The 12,260-nt window shown below is 36.1% G+C and overlaps 1 protein-coding gene across 1 annotated transcript in view; it reads left to right on the top strand.

Moving 5' to 3' along the window:
* Window positions 1–12,260, top strand: part of SLC27A6 (solute carrier family 27 (fatty acid transporter), member 6) — a gene marked incomplete at its 5' end in the record, with an annotated part of 36,378 nt that continues 24,118 nt past the window's right edge. Inside the window, 3 exons of the mRNA XM_010023204.1 lie at window positions 1–508; window positions 9,022–9,228; window positions 11,209–11,367. Coding sequence (XP_010021506.1) covers window positions 1–508; window positions 9,022–9,228; window positions 11,209–11,367 — 874 coding nt within the window. The remainder of the gene's footprint in view (window positions 509–9,021; window positions 9,229–11,208; window positions 11,368–12,260) is intronic.

Genomic DNA, 12,260 nt, shown 5'->3' with positions numbered 1-12,260 from the left:
GGCTGGGACGAGATTTATCCGCTCCCAGTGCTGCCCTCCTGGGTACCGGGCGCTGCCGCCGGAATTGTCTCCATATACCTCATCCAGAGAGTCATCTTCCCCTACTTCTGGGCAGACCTGAGGTACCTACTGAAAGTACTTATGTATGGGCTGAGAGTTGAGGCGTACCGGCGGCAAGGGAGGATTGTCACCATCCTGGACAAGTTTGTGAAGCTGGCTGACAAGCAGCCCCACAAGCCGTTCCTCATCTATGAAGGGAAGGTGCACACCTACCGGAATGTAGACAGGAGAAGTAACAGGGTAGCGCAGGTCTTCCTACACCATGGGGCTCTGAAGAAGGGCGACACGGTGGCCTTGCTGATGGGCAACGAGCCAGACTTCATCCACGTGTGGTTCGGACTGGCCAAGCTGGGCTGCGTGGTGGCTTTTCTCAACTTCAATGTCCGCTCCAGATCTCTCCTGCACTGTGTCAGTAGCTGTGAGCCCAAGATACTGGTTGTGGGAGCAGGTACAGTATATGCCTGATTTGTGCATCCAGAGTTTAATGTCACATCTCCCCCGTGACTGTCTCTCCAACTTCTTTATTGAAAACCTGCTTTTAAAATTTTCACAGAATGAAAGAAACCTAGGGTAGAAGGGGCTTCAGGAGGTCATAAATTGTAAGCCTCTAAGGCAGGATCAAGTATACCCGTGCTTTGGGGATAGCCATTTAACCTTTAAAATGTATGTTGCAGGAAAGTTTGCAACATCTCAGTACAGCCTCTTCCAAGCAGTTAATTGCTTCAGTAGTTCCTTAATGTGCCTCAGAAAAGATTAAATTGGTCTGTTAATTTCCCATTTCTTTTTAAAACATCAGTTTAAATCTTACTTAAGCCATGAGCTTTGTTCTCCTGTACTACTTCCTTTCTAGTGAGGAAAACCACTCTGCAAACTCAAAAGTCTAAGCTCAAACTGTGCAATCTCTGTTGCACAACTGTTCACAGTCTTCTAGGGACTAAAACTGAGGGTGTTTTTGTTACAGGTGTAGCACACAGGGTATTGATTTGTAATAACCAACTTACTGTTGGTACTGGATTGTAGAAAAAAGTGAATAGGAAATAATAATGTTACGGAAGTTTCCAAAGTACTGCATTTTTATTGAGTTCTTCAAAAGAATTTCAAATCCTTATGTAGGCATAATGCGCATTTTCTATTCGAAGTAGGCTTCAATTGTGTATAAATTGAATGTATAAACTGAAGACAGATCCAAAATATAAACTTGCCTTAGCATTTATGCTCAAGTGCAAGTCAACCTGCAATGCTGAAAGATCACGCAGAACCTTGACATTTGGTTTGAGAAGGCTGTTTTAGGATATTAAATAATAGTGTTGTTTTGCCTCTCTAAAATTATTATTTCAAGCCTCACCTGCCTTACTCTATTTCACAAGTTCTTGCCTTATTCCTATTACACAGGTTGTGGAGGTTTGCATCCATGACATCTAAATGGTGGAATTTCCTCCCATTTGTTCTCTGCTGCTGCAAATTTGAGCTTTCAGAAATATACTTAAGATTTTTCCCTTTGCATGTTTTGTGATTATAAATTTTGCCATTCTGATTGTGTATGGTGTGCTGGCTTAAGAATGCTTGGTGATTAAACCAAGAGAATGAAACAAAAGCCAACTTAAATACAATCCTAAAACGCATGTCAACAATGCTTCTGAACTGACAATTTTTAATTTTGCCTTCTTACTTGATAAAAAACCCCATAATTTAACACCCTGTCATGAATATGCGCTTTCGTGTATATGGATTGAGGAATGGAATTAATATTCAAGAAATTCTTGCTCATTGTCTGTGATGAGGGAGAACTGTGGATCAAAACTTTTATTTAAGAGTATCTTTATTAAAATGAGAGGCTAACTAACAGATGAAAAACCATTAGTGAAGCAGGGATGGGATCTGTGTTTCTCTACTCTTCACTGTTACCAGCAGCTAATAGTAAGAGTGACTGTGTTAACTAACTCACTCTATGAATCTGCTTCTGCTCACAAAAGAAAAGCTATGTGCAGACAGGTAATACCAAAGGTATACCAATAGTCTCTGAGCTGGTCTTTTGTATGTTGGTCTTCTTAATTTATTCATGTGCTTTAGTCTTTGCGTTACATTTGTCAGTCTCTTGACAGGCTCTGCAGTATTCTTTTTTGGAACTTAGAGGCTCTTTTTTATCTTTGTGAAAGAAGCTGAAGTTCTGCTATGTTCTTGTATATTGGCCACATCATATTGAAAAGGAGCCTCTCTGCAGGAGTCCAGGTTTCTTATAGGTTCATATACTGTCTGGTGACTGTGAGGGCTCACTCATACCACTCTTGAAACAAAAAGATATTATGCATAATTATTGTACATGGTAATTTCCCCTTTATGTTTGTAAAAATTGCAGGGCACTATTTAACACTGATATTACACAGTTAGATAATTCTCAGAGGTCTGTAAACATCTTTATGTCCAGCATTAGTGTGTGTTTCAAGGCATTCCTTCTTACCAGTAAGAATGACTTAAACTTTGCTGTGTGTTTTGCTTTTGTGGCACAATTTTCCACAGGATTGTGCATAGCTTGAACATAGATTTTTTTGCAAAATATTTACACTAAAACCAATCAACCTGTGGTCCATTATCTATCATTGTCATAGTCAGGCATCATGTTTGGCAACTAAGATTGTTTTTTTGATCAGAGATTAGTATGTAATGGTATTATTTCTGGATAGTGGAAATTCTAGCTTAAAAAAAAATTTTATTTTTCACCCTCCACAAGCAAATATATGCTTGACTTTGCAATTCCATTTTTATAATATTTACAAAATGATCTTTTCAGTATTTTGGATGACCTTTGATCTTGTTCATATACTGCAGCACAGCGGAAATCATCCACTTAACATTTTGCTTATTGACTATTTGTGCTCAGCAAGATCAAATTTGCTTTTGAAATTCTTGTCTGTAATGGCATATTAAACCAGGAACCTGTATTCAAATCCACTTAATATTAAGGTTTGTTTTGTGCCGAAGGGAATCTTCCACCTTCTGCTGATATCTGGAACAGTTCCCACAGATAATTGTTTATTATTAATCTTCTCTGCTCAGAACGGTGGTGCAGCCTTTCTCTGCAAGAGATGATTGCATCTTGGTACATGTCGTCATTTTTCCAAATGCTTTTGCTTTTTACAAACATGATACCTCTATCCAAATAGGCTCAGTTCTATTTATTGTTGCATTTTCTTCCACGCCTTGTACAGTGTTTCATGCTGCCTCTTGCAAGATTACTTTAATTTGCGGAATTTGTAATCTCCAGTTTTCTTTTGTGCCTGCATATTTTTCAGAGGTTGTGGTTTGGTAACCTGGTCCAGTTAGTATCATCTTGTCTTTCCTTCAGCGCTTGCAGTCAGACTTTCTTCTGGTCTTGCAATTCCCTGATATTTTGATTGCTTCTTCTAACTTTAGATGGGAGTTTTCCAACAGTAATTAAGTTTTGGGGTTTTGGTTTTGATTTATGTATTCTACAAACTTTCTGCAATTAAATGTTTTATTTTTAAGCCTAAGATATGCTATAAAAACATCAACATTTCTCCTTCTTGTTTGTTTCTTACATCAAATTACTATCTCTAAAAGGTTGATTTTTTTCTATGGTTGCAACGTTCTTTTAATTAATTTAGTGAAATCTAGTAACTTGGTTTTTTTTCTTTCTAATTCAACTGCAGGCTGTAAGGCAAATACAGATCCTCTGATTTGCAGATGTTTTGAGTTTGTGTTCCTTTCCAATATTTCCAGTAGCCTTTGTGACAGAGAGAGAGCTTTTGCTTTAGCTGCTTTTATTTGCCTGCTGTGTTCCCAGAGCAGTTACCTCTTGATTTAATTTGTTACATAACATTCTTACACTTCCATTCCCAGAAACACTGTCTACAACCACTCCCATTCTGGGGAATGTTGAAAGAGATTCAAAAGTTGGAGTTTAAAACTGCGTTTTAATAAAGCAACCATTAACTAACATGTAAGTAAAGTAGGAACTTGTAAAGGAGAAAAAAAGCAGCTATATGCCCATCTATCAGGACTGCCAGCATTATCTTACTCTAACAGTAATATGACCTGTTTAAAAGGTATTGGTCCTTAGCTACGTATGTTACCAGATTGTGCCACCCCTACTTTTTAAAAAAATACTGGTTCAACAGAGGAGTAAGGTACTGCTTAAAATGAAGGCACTTTAAGGCATTGTGGCCTTTAGAGGAAATATTTATGTTCACTGGAGTCTTGCTTGAACAAGGGATTACATTTTTGCCTTTTGGACAGTAGCTGTGTAACAGAAGTACTATTAAATAACACTTAAAATTTAATGACCCACTGGCAGGTACAAATGGAATTTGGCAGTGCATTTACAGTGTAGCTTCTTGGTAGAGTTCAGATTTAAGTAGGACACCCCTGATTGCCATCATGATTTTTGATGTGAGGATTCAACTGTGAAATGACTGTATTATTTAACTCCGTGGGATTGATTTCCTGAAGTTCTGGTAGCAATGACTGTTCAGGGAGTGTAATGCTGCATGGACATGTGTGGGCAGCCTGCTCTTCGTGGGCCAGCTTGAACAGGGGTGTTGGACCAGGTTGGCCTCCAGAGGTGCCTTCCAAATACAGATGTTCTGTGATTCTGAAATCCTGTACAGAATTGCATCTGCCAGCTCTGCATTTTCCTGTGCCGTTTTCCTGGATAGGATTCTTTACTTTTGATGCACCAGCAGTGTTTTCTGCTGCCTCTGAGTGTGTTCTGAATTTCTTTCCATCTAAGCTCAGAGCCAGGGATTATACTGACGTGAGTAAAGTTCAGGCAGAAGGTACTGATATAGATCCTGGAGAGAGTAAACAGTCTTTTTTGGTATGTGTGAATTAAGGTCACATGGTACTATGTACAAGTAGCAGTATTCTCTCTTACGTCTTAGTAACTGAGTGAAAAAAATAATGGATTTTACAAAAGTATCTTTTCTTAACTATTTGGAATAAAAAGCTGTTTAGACTGAAAGATTTAGGACAAGGAAACCATAGAAGACCTGCAGAAGACACTCTCTCCTGCTGTTAGTCACCATGTCTTTTTGATCACTTGCTTTTACTGTCTCTGTCTGAGGTGGCCTTTGAATGGAAAACAGTGCTAACTGTGATTCCCAAGCTGGTTTCTGTTTTACTACCTTTACTGCATTCAGTGGCATTTCAAGATACAAACACTGATCCTGATCCAAAACAGACTTTTAATTTTTGTTATTACTTAGTGAAAATAGGTGCTTAGTGTAAGGAGTCACTTCGGGCATCAAATACAAATAACAATTATTTTCTGAGGCTAATGTAGGGAAGAGTTTGTACTTGCCATGGCTTACGGAGCGTATCAACCAGGGTACACATCAAAGCTATGTAAAAAACATTTCATACAGTTTCCTTCCAAGTAACTTTCTGTTCAGTACAAGTTGATCTCATAATCTGATGTGTTCCTTACATCAGTGTAGGACTGTGTCCTTGCCAACAGGCTGCATTGTTTCTTTGCTAAAAAATAACATAAAAACCCTTTTGTGCAACTTGAAGCCTAGGACAGAAGTTCAAAACGAAAACATATTTTCCTTGCTTTCTGAAAAGATGTGAGTTATGTATTCATGCAACTAGTTTAATGGAAGTTACATAAAGTTTTTGTTAAACAATGAATTTTTTAAAGCAACAGCGAAAAAAAGCAAAAAAATAAAAGTGGAGAAGTGTATTTATCTTGAACAATTACAGGGTTTTTTTGTTTTCTTTTTTCCCTAGTAGAAGCTAAATAGCAAATGGTGAATATTCATGTACAAACTGTGTATGAATGCACACAGACGCACACAGAACTGTTAACTACATTGCCAAACTGTAGATAAACAGTCATTTCTTCCAAAACAAATAAACAAAGACCTGAATACACTTTCAGACTGTAAAAAGTAAAAAAGTACTTTAGCGAAACCGTAAGATTAAGTAGCTAAATTGCTTTACTATAATTGCTTTCCTGTATGGTAAAGTACACATACCAGGCACCTCTAGACATGATCAACTTTAGTTCCTCCAATAGGGCTGTTCTTTCCTGACACGTGGACAAGATAATATATAAAGACTAATAAGCCCTACACAACATCTGACACAGAAGTTCTTTGTTCATGGAACAAAACATCAGTTGGCTAGTAACAGAATTATTCTTTGGAGATATGTTAGTACAACTGAAAGTTATCTTCAAAGACCCCATGCTCCTTGTGTTCCAGAAGTAATTTTCAGCTTCTGGCACTTCAAATACAGCTGTTTTAAATTACCTTTTCTTATTCAGGAAATCGCTTCTTGTTTCTGCTGTTCTCTGCTATCTAACTAGAAATTTCTTTCAAGATAACATATAATTACAAGCTGTTTACGTATTGTTCTGAGTACTAGATTCCTGAACACAGAAGAAAAACTGTAATAATTGATTCATAATTCAATTGTAGTTGAACAATCAAGCAAGCCTCTGTGCAACAGCAAAAACCAAAGGTTTTGAGTACTTATAGAAACAATAAACAGCATGTATGTTTTATTTGAAGATTGCTCTTAATTATTTAGAGTAGATATGTTTCATTCTACTATAAAGGGAGCTATGCCTTCCTGTCATTCTTGAATCTTAAATTATTTTGTCTATAGAATTGAAATCAATAGTTGCCATCTTTCTTCCTTTGAAGGAAGGAAAGAAAAGGGGTGTGGGGAGGAAAAGTCTGTCCTCTTCTTCTTGACAGACTTGCACTTCGTGTTACTCAAATACACAAGGAACTTGGTGCACGTCATCTAGAACTTCTGAATATTTTTCAGGATTTAAGCGTATTTGTGAGTTTCTTCAGGTCATGCAATCCTAAACAAAAATGTCTTCTATATACATGTTAAGAATTGGTAAGTAATGCAGTTTCATCTTCATCGCTTTCAAAAATGTGAAAAGCAAAACAATTTAAGGAAATGCAAGAAGGAATGAATTTATCTATGGAAAGCAAGGAAATGCTGCAATGATCACAGCTGCAGCCACTCCTAACACCTGTGTTTCTTTTGCTAGGTTCTCAGGCTAAGTTGCACCTACACAAGCTATCTTTTGTATGTTTACCAGATACATGTGTATACGTATGAATAACAGGAAGACAAAAATGAAGAAGAAAGAATTATATAGTTATTTTGTCACACTTGATTGATTAACAGTTGGTTTTCATTAGAAATAATACTGTTGTATTTTCATATTTATTACTTAAAAATTATACCCTAGTTTTATAATATGATAGCAAAACAGAATTATTATGCCAATGAACCTTGACTTCCAGTGCGTCAGGTTTACTGCAGTTAACACTGTTGTCCTTAACATTATATTATGTTTACATTTTTTCATTCTATTGTTATGTTTAAAGGAAGGGGTTGATACTCTGGTGATTTAAACAGGAGGCTATCTGTCTTTTAGTTTTTCATAATTATTTGGGTGATTCCTTCCTGAAATCACTCTGCAATACAAAAAATTTAATGTCATACTTCATCAGATCAATTTGCTAAGCATTCATGAAATATATAGGACTTGTACTCTGTAGGCTTTAGGTTTGTAAGACATATGTTTAGTTGGCGGCAGTAGGCTGATCTCTGTTACAGTAACAGAGATTAGTATGTCATTCATTAAAATACATAAAGCAGTCTGTCATTGAAATACATAAAGTAGTCTAGAAAACTACATAAAAAAGTGGTTTTCTGAAAGATTAAATAGCTTCAGTTTTTTTCATGTAGAATTTATGCAAGCGGGTTCTATTGGTGGGATCCATATTTGGTCTTGATGAGGTTTTGAAATCCTGGCTCTGGCAATGCCTCGTTACAAGGTTCTGCGTGAGTCATGTCAACTTTGTTTGTTCATGTATAAAACCTGAGGTAGTAACATAAATTTGTACCCTCAGGGGTATTTGTAAGATCAGTTACATAGGCTGAGATCTAGCAAATCACTTAAGTGTAAATGAGTCTTTAAGTATATGAACAGTTCTATTGAAAGCAATATTCCTGTTCTTGAGACTGTTCCTGGATGAGTACTTCAATGCCAGTGCAGTGTTCTGAGAAAGCGACAGCTTGTAAAAATGCTTAGAAACATAAAGATAAATATGAAATGTATTACCTAAGGATTGGCCTCTTATTTATATTTTTCCTTTTCGTTTAATCAGAAGGTTTTTTCCTGATAAGCCAACAACATAGACTTTAGTTGTGCTGCTGTTTTTAATTTATAAAAGTGAGTTTGTGTTTATCTTCAGGTAAAACCCAATAGAAGAAATGGCTTTTAGTGAATGAATAGCTTTCAGTGAATGAGCGTGTGATAAGAAAATAAAAATGAAATAAAACTGCCTGATACACCTAAAATCAGATGTGTTAAGGTATCTAAAACACTCAAAGCACTACATAAATAGCCACATGGTTCTTCAGCAGTGTCTGAATAAGCCACAGGCCTGTATCGTATTTGGTTCTGTGAAATTCAGGTACTTATATATATGATAGTTTATGTGTTTTTAAATTAGTCACTTCTGTGCTTTGTTAAAAAGTACCCCTCGATGGGAGATTGCTGTTGAGGGCATTCATGGATAGCTGTATGCCAATGTATATATTTGCCTTGCATCTTCAACAGATTCCTTCATTTTATTTGAAGTTGAAGCTTTACTACACTTCATTCTGGTCTTAGCAATGACGAAGGATTATCCAAAATGAGGTGGGATGCAGCAGCTAGTAATCAAGGCCCACCATTTTGGCTTGAGGGCTAGTTGACAATTAGACCTTGTGGGGTCAGCAGTATTTTTGCCACATCATATCATATTTTCAGTGAATTTTCATTCTAGTTCACCATTACTTTAATTTATGTCCATGGAGGTGACTTTCATTCCTCTTTCTAATATAAATAATAAAATTTTTGGGGAAAAATATTTTATTTGCTAGTTTTCTGAAGAGATGTTGTAACTTTCTATTATGTTAATTTTTAAGATTTGCTTGGAACACTGGAAGAAATTCTTCCTGACCTCCAAAAAGATATTAGTGTTTGGATAATGACGAAAGACTCCACTTTTGCAAGTGTGCATACCCTTTTAGACAAAATAGAGGCTGCATCTGAAGACCCTGTTCCAGTTAATCGACGCTCTGCCAACAACCTCAAGTCATCTGTTTTATACATATTCACTTCAGGAACAACAGGTATAAGAGTCTATATTTTTCTTCAGCTTTCATCTAGAAACCTGATTTTGCAAAACTCTAATCTTTTGGTTCATCTTTTCATAATAGAATATCATATTTCTTATTTAGAAATATTATGGTAGGAAATAAGCATGTTTCTTGTCAGTGACTGTTTATATTCAGTGATGGGCTTTTCTTTTTTTTTTTTTTTTTCCTGACACATTGTGCAAATACTACAGAAGCTTTACCTCTTGTTTATTCACAGCTAAGGTGTTTATAAAACAGTTTGCATTTTTGGTGGGTTTACAATAATAGTAAATACTATTTTCTAATCACATATCTAGCTAATATAGCTAACATCGTAACTAGAGCTTCAAACAACCAAATAGACTTTTGTTTTTTCTTCATTAAGTCATATGCTATGCAGTTCACTTTAGAGGCAGAAAATAGGATTAAGTTACTAACCTTTTAGTTTAGAAACAGATGGCTGAATTTATTACCAGTGCTCTAGCAGGTAGGAAACTAAGAGTTTGAAAAACCTGATCACTCACATGAAAAGCAGCATGATGATAAGCATATTGACATTTCATCGTTCAGCTGAAAACAACAGTTTTAGTCACAAGAAGATTTAAAATTAAGATGTGTTTATGTTCCCTCATACAAATAATTGTTTAATTTATTTGCTTCAGGTTCTGGGGAAAAACAGGAAATAAAAATGTCAGTCTTGAACAAAAAAATTAGGAAGTTACAAATATTGCCAAGAAGTCAGGTATGCTTATAATACTACTAACATAAACATGGATGAGCTTCTGGTTAAAAGTAAGGAGTTCTAGCTAAAAAATACGATAGAATTCTCCAGGTAGGAGGATTTTGTTCTTATAAGTGCATTCAGAACATCTGTGTAAAGTCTCAGATTTTAATTATGTAGAATTTAAATTGTTTTTGAATGCTTGTATGTATTACATTAATTTACACTCATCGATGTAACTAAAAGAATAAGGTTTGTTTATTCTGAAGAATGTGGAATAACTTAATTCTAATCTACAGTAACTAAGCATTTTCACACTTCTAAATAAAGCAAGAGCATAGCGTTGCTTCTGAAATCAGTGACTAGTAAACTTAGTTAAAAGAAAGAAGTATCTTGCAAAGTCTGTAGTTAGCTGCCTGCAAAGGCAGAAGTTAAAAAGTCAAGATTCTGTAAAGCACTTCTTGCTGTAAGTGGTTCACAGGCAACATTGGCTTACTGCCTTTTCTGTTTAGTGTGATGGGTTTTGGAGTAGCTTTAAAGTGCAGCTAGAATCTCCACAGATTACACTTCCAATTAACAACTCTAGGTTAAGTCTCTCAGATGAATGGTGGCTGCACTAGAATAGGTGAGAAAACTTCCTGAATCATTAAATTAAAAAAAAAAAAAAAATTAATGTTTTAAACAGTGATAATTTAAGCGTTTTAAGTTCTCGCTGTTTACCATCAGGACTCAGCCTGAAATTTGTGTCTGTATGTGAGAACATATATGAAGCAAGAACACATTCGCTACCCCAAATAATGAGTACCAGAGTAGTAGCTTAAGAAGACTTTGTGTGAGTCTGTGCTTTCCTGAACAGAAATTCTGCGCTGAACCTGAAGAAACTCACTAAGAAGAACCTAACTGGAGTGGACTTTCTGCTGGATTTTTTTTTTTTTTTTTTAATTCGCTTTCATAAGTGTTCTAAAACAAATAGGCAGGCTTAGATGTACACATCTTAGAGTTTCTTCATATTTCCACCTATTTGAATTGATTAGCTAACCAACAGATGAGATTACAAACTGGTTTATGTATCTTTGTGTGTATAAAACAAACATGTAATACTGTATTACACAGCCAGTTGTCTGTTAGTGGCCATCTAAACAGATGGCTGAAAATTTGGTGAGGGAGAAGTAATTGATTCTTTTATGATTTTAGAGATCTTCCACAGGAAAAAAAAAAATTGTATTAGGCATGGTTTTATGTTTTTATTACAGGTCTTCCAAAGGCTGCAGTCATCAGCCAGATGCAGGTTCTTAAAGGAGCTGCTGGACTGTGGGCTTTTGGTGCTACTGCAGATGACATCATTTATATTACTCTGCCTCTTTACCACAGCGCAGCATCTCTTCTTGGCATTGGTGGATGCATTGAGTTGGGTAGGGCTTGTTTCACTTAGTTGTATTCATAGAGAATATGAATATTAAAAATATTACTAAAATGTATAAAACATACTTAGGTTCACTGCCATTAGGGAAACTAACGCTTTGCTGAAATCAAATAAATAATCTTTTCGGAATAACTTTATATTTCTGTATTTTGGGGGAGGATGGTGTTGTAACAGTGAAGGATGTCTTACAAGTGAACTTTGTGTCATTGGAGAAGAATTAGTTATAATTATTTATGTCACAGATGTTTTTACTTTCACATTAAGGTAAAAAAGAATTTAAGGATCTATGTAATACTTTGGTAGTGTGTATAGTGCATTAGTATGTGTAGAGACTAAGCATTGGGTAGTGGAATAGAACTCAAATATATTCTGATGAATTTAAAACGACTGACAAATACATGTGTAGTAAACATTCAGCTTTGTCATATAGAATCATAGAATAGTTAGGGTTGGAAAGGACCTTAAGATCATCTAGTTCCAACCCCCCTGCCATGAGCAGGGACACCACACACTAAACTATGTCGCCCAAGGCTCTGTCCAGCCTGGCCTTGAACACCTCCAGGGTTGGAGCATTCACAACTTCCTTGGGCAACCTATTGCAGTGCCTCACCACCCTCACTGTGAAGAACTTCTTCCTTATATCTAACCTAAACTTCCCCTGTTTAAGTTTAAACCATTACCCCTGTCCTACCACTAGAGTCCCTAATGAAGAGTCCCTCCCATTAGATGATAGATAACTTTTTCCACTTAATTTATGTGATGCTTTGGCACAGACAATAGAATACATATTTTACTGAGGCACCATAACCATCCTCAGTGACTTTCTTCTAAAAGATTTACTTGGAATTTGATGGCAAGTATTTCCTATTTCCTGAAGCAGCA

This window comes from Nestor notabilis, unplaced genomic scaffold (assembly GCF_000696875.1).
Source record: "Nestor notabilis isolate BGI_N333 unplaced genomic scaffold, ASM69687v1 scaffold13421, whole genome shotgun sequence".
Taxonomy (NCBI): domain Eukaryota; kingdom Metazoa; phylum Chordata; class Aves; order Psittaciformes; family Psittacidae; genus Nestor; species Nestor notabilis.
Note: the sequence above shows the minus strand (reverse complement) of the source record. Positions and strands in the feature narration are given on the sequence as shown.